We start from the raw sequence: 4,425 nt of genomic DNA on the forward strand, positions 1-4,425 counted from the left end.
TGTTTCTGTTTTATAAAGGTGGCCAGAAAAGGACTCACTGGCAAAGTAACATTTGAGCCAAGACTGAGGGAAGTAAGGGAGTGAGACATGAAGCTATCTGGGGAACAATGTTCCAGGCAGTGGGGAAAGCTGGTGCAAAGACCCTGAGACAGGACTATGCCTGGCATGTTTCGGGAACAGCGAGGAGGAGACTGGTGTGGCTGGAATGAAGTGACAGCCAGGAAAAGCAGTGGGGAATGTGATCAGAGGTTCCTGAGACTAACTTCTATGAGGCCTCATGGCCATGTTAATGGCTTTGGCTTTGATGTTGAGTGAGATGGGAGCCATCAGAGGGTTCAGAGCCCAGAACTAATTTACATTTTAAGAGGATCCCTCAGACTGCTGGGCTGAGAGTAGACCAGGCAGAAGTAGGGCACCAGTGAGAAAGCCACTGCCTTGTCCAGGTGAAGGTGCTGGTGGCTGGACCGATAGCATAGAGATGGGGAGAAACGGTCAGATTCTGGACCTCTGTTGGATGTTGGAGGCAAGAGATAACAATTAATTTACTAACAAATTGGGCATGAGATTTGAGAGTCAAGGATGATTCAAAGTTTTGGCCTGAGCAACTGGAAGGATGCTTGCTGCCATTCCCCGAGTCCAGGAAAGACTGTAGGAGGGACTGGTTCAGAGCAACAGATCAGGAGTTCAATATCAAGCATGGATCTGGGGCCAGATCATGGAAACCAATCGCAGGCCGTACTGCATTGGGTTTCCCTTTCTTTTCTGCTCCTCCGGGGCCTCTCAGCTTTTTCTCTATATTTTGATTCTCCCTCTTCTCTCTGCAAATAGGTTGACTCTGATTATTTTTTTCAACATGCCTCAGCAAGAAAACACCCAACCCTTCCAAGATTCTACCAGTTTGGCCTCCTCTGTCGCTCAGTTTATGCTTTAGAGAATTTCAGATAGTGTACCAGGCAGCCTGGGGCTCTGCAGCCAACTTACCGGGGCACCATGAAAGCCTTCACATCTTCAAGGCACTTGCAGTGATAGTTGACATCTCTCAGATGCCTCGTGAACCTCGAGCCCAAGGTAGTTTCAGCATTAGATCCCACGATGTTTTTTTCCATGATGTCATATCTTTACAAGCTGGGTTTTCCGTGGTTGCTGTAATAAAAAAAAACACACCCCTTACTTGAAAGCAATTACTTGGAAATCAACGTGGCGCAGGAAATAAGGTGTTGTCCAACCTACTTCCAAGGTTAGAAAGCTTGTGTGGTCCCAACAGGCACACACATGCCATTAGATAGCAATTGTAGTTACTCAAGAATGAATTAAAATGTTAATCTTTCAATTCGCTATTTCAAAGTCTGCTAAGTTGTTAGCTATAAAAATTTAAATCCTAAATCTTTTAAGACGTTTGGACCTAACAACTTAATAAACGGAAGTTAGGAATTTCTTTCTGCTTAGAGCCGGGGGTGGCGGTGGGAAAGACTGAGTGACGAGGTTCCCCACGACCTGAGCAAGTTTGAGAACCTCTGCCGGAGAGAGCGAGAGAGACTCTAATTGGTTCCTGGCCAGCCAATGGATGCGTAGCTTTGAATCAGGTGACCCCGGCTGGGCCAATCAGGGACCCCGCTGGTCTGGACCGCGGCTAGGATGGAGTGTTGGCCCAGCAGGTGAGCATATCCAAGGTGTGGGTTGGTTGGTTTGTTTGTTTTGTGTTTATTTTTTTGTTTTTCCATTAAATATGGCTGCTTCCCTTAACCGTACCCCTCACACCACCTCGAACGTTCACTGCACAAATCTCACTCTAAGTCTGTCCCTGAGCCCCGCTGGCGAGGGGAATCCCAGAATTCTGGAACTCGGCCCCCTTGGAGAGCCTGTCCTTTCGGATCCGTGTTCTGGTGTCTGTCCTTCCTCTCTGACGGGCCCGGCAAGCTTTGTGGGCGCTCCATTTTTCCAGCTGCTCAGCATTCGTGTCCCCATCCCGAATCCGCGACTCCCCAGATTGTGGCCTGCAATGCGGGCAGGCAGCGCCCACCCCAAAGCAGCAGAAGTTACCAGAAACTCACTTTCTCAGAATTTCTTGCAGCCAAGTCGACCCATTAGATGCACCCACCGAGGACTCTTAACCTTGCAGTTGGTGAAGCAGCAGGGTCAAGGAGAGATCTGGGGGCTGGGGATAGTGTAGAAGGGGCGGCACTGGCCAGGTTGCAGGGACAGTGGCCTCACTGAGGTCAGCGGGTTGACCAGGGGACTGCACCCGGGCAGGGGTCAGCGGGAGGAGCCGGTGTCCTCGGCAGCCGGTCCTGGCCCAGGCAGGTTTCTGGCGGAGGTGCCCCGTGTGTGCCATCCCTCTTTCTGTACCTGTTTTCCAACCTCATTCTCCAGCCTTCTTGGCAATTGTGTGAACTCAAAGCTCTCCCTGTAAATAAATTCCTATTCTGCCCAATTTAGCCAGAATCTGCATCTATGCCTGGAGTTGCTACTAAAAACGGAATAGATTCTGGAACTCACCTTACTCATTTATTGGTTGAAAAAAAATCTTAGGAAATATATCTTATTGCTACATAAAAATGCATTTACACCGATCAGCCCATGAAATAGAAACTTATGCCTCAGAAGTAGGGTTACCTATGTGCTGATTTGTCTGGGACAGTTTTGGTTTGTAGTTGCTTCGGCCTTAATTATTATCAGCCCCTCCTTTTCACCCCCTCCCCCCAAAAAGTGCCAGTGAGGCAATAAAATGTATGGACACCTTACCCAGAAGCCCCCTGTATGCATGCACCCATCCCCCACTGTAGACCCTCCTTTCCCTCAAGTAACCACTATCTGAAAGTTTGCTTTAATCACCCCACCCCTTTTCTTTACAGTTTAAACACCAAAACAATGTATTGTTTAGTTTTACCTGTTTTTGAACTTTATATAAATGGATCCATGCTGTTCATATTTTTTGTGACTCTCTTCTTCCACTGAATTTTAGGTATGTGAGGTTTATGCTTGTTGGCAAATAATTGCAGTTCATTCATTTTTCCTGCTGTATAATATTCCACCATGTGAACATACCACAGTTTGCGTTCTCCTGTGCATGAATATGTGGCTTGTTTCTAGGTTTTGTCATTATAAACAAGATACGAGGAATGTTCTTGTACATGTCTTCTGCTGGACAGGCAAGCATTTTTTTTTTCAGGGCTTATAACAAGGAAAATTGCTGGCTCATTGTAATGCATATAACCAATTTTATAATTTGGTTTTGCCAAACTGTTTTCCACAAAGGAGGTACCAATTGTGTTAGTTTTTTAGAGCTGCTGTAACAAATTTGCCACAAATTTGGTGGCTTAAAACACCAGAAATTTATTCTCTCACTTTTCTGGAAGCCAAAAGTCTGAAATAAGCATCACCCAGCTGAATTCAAGGTATAAAGGGGCTGCACTCATTCCGGAAGCTGGAGGGGAGGATCCTTCCTTGTCTCTTCCAGCTTCTGGTGGCTCCAGATGTTCTGTGGCTTGTGGCTGCATCACTCCAGTCCCTACTTTAAGGAGCTCATGTGGGGTGGCTGAGATGGACAAGTGAGTCAAGTGCTGTGATAGAGTCATCTCTGAGGTGTTTCTGAAGTGTCTGACCGTGCTTGGGAAGGTCAAAGGAGGCTTCCTGGAGGACATGATACTTCAGTTGAGGCTTAAAGAACTAGATAAGTTAGGTAGATGGGAGGAGTCAAGTAAGTGGAAGAGGGTGTCTCAGGAAGAGAAAGCAACAAAGGTAGAAGCCTGGAGGTAAGAAACAGCATGCACATCTGAAGAACAAAAGCAGTTTGATGTGGTTGGAATGAAGGGTGTAGGCAGTTGAGGAAGTAGAAGGCTTTTTGTGCTCAGCCTAAGAGTCTGAAAATGTGAATTAAAAAAATATATATTTCAAAAAGATTCATACTTGCGTGCTTGTTGTAAACTATTCACATATACATTGGAAATCAAAATTTCCCATAATACCAACTATCCCAGGAGAGGATATCTAATAATATTTGTGGTGTACATATATTTTTTTCCTTTTAAAAGATTGAGATATAGCCATAACCGGTTTGGCTCAGTGGATAGAGCGTCGGCCTGCGGACTCAGGGGTCCCGGGTTTGATTCCGGTCAGGGGCATGTACCTTGGTTGCGGGCACATCCCCAGTGGAAGGTGTGCAGGAGGCAGCTGATGGATGTTTCTCTCTCATCAATGTTTCTGGCTCTCTATCCCTCTCCCTTCCTCTCTGTAAAAATCAATAAAATATATATTTTTTAAAGATTGAGATATAACTATATATAGGAAACTGTCCAAATTTTAAGTACAGATTGATGAATTTTTACCCATGTTTATACCTGTGTAATCACTACTAAGATCAAGATATAGAATCAGCAAGTTTAGGGGTCTTTCTATAATTTTTTTCTATTTTATAGATCAATAATG

At 45.4% G+C, this 4,425-nt stretch overlaps 1 protein-coding gene across 1 annotated transcript in view; it reads right to left on the minus strand.

Moving 5' to 3' along the window:
• The window catches only part of PPP1CC (protein phosphatase 1 catalytic subunit gamma), a 30,059-nt gene extending 28,953 nt beyond the window's left edge, over positions 1-1,106 (minus strand). The window contains exon 1 of the mRNA XM_023762684.1: positions 982-1,106. Within this exon, the coding sequence (XP_023618452.1) occupies positions 982-1,106 (125 nt within the window). The remainder of the gene's footprint in view (positions 1-981) is intronic.
• Positions 1,107-4,425: the final 3,319 nt, after the last annotated feature.

This window comes from Myotis lucifugus, unplaced genomic scaffold (genome assembly GCF_000147115.1).
Source record: "Myotis lucifugus unplaced genomic scaffold, Myoluc2.0 scaffold_256, whole genome shotgun sequence".
In the NCBI taxonomy this organism is placed as follows: domain Eukaryota; kingdom Metazoa; phylum Chordata; class Mammalia; order Chiroptera; family Vespertilionidae; genus Myotis; species Myotis lucifugus.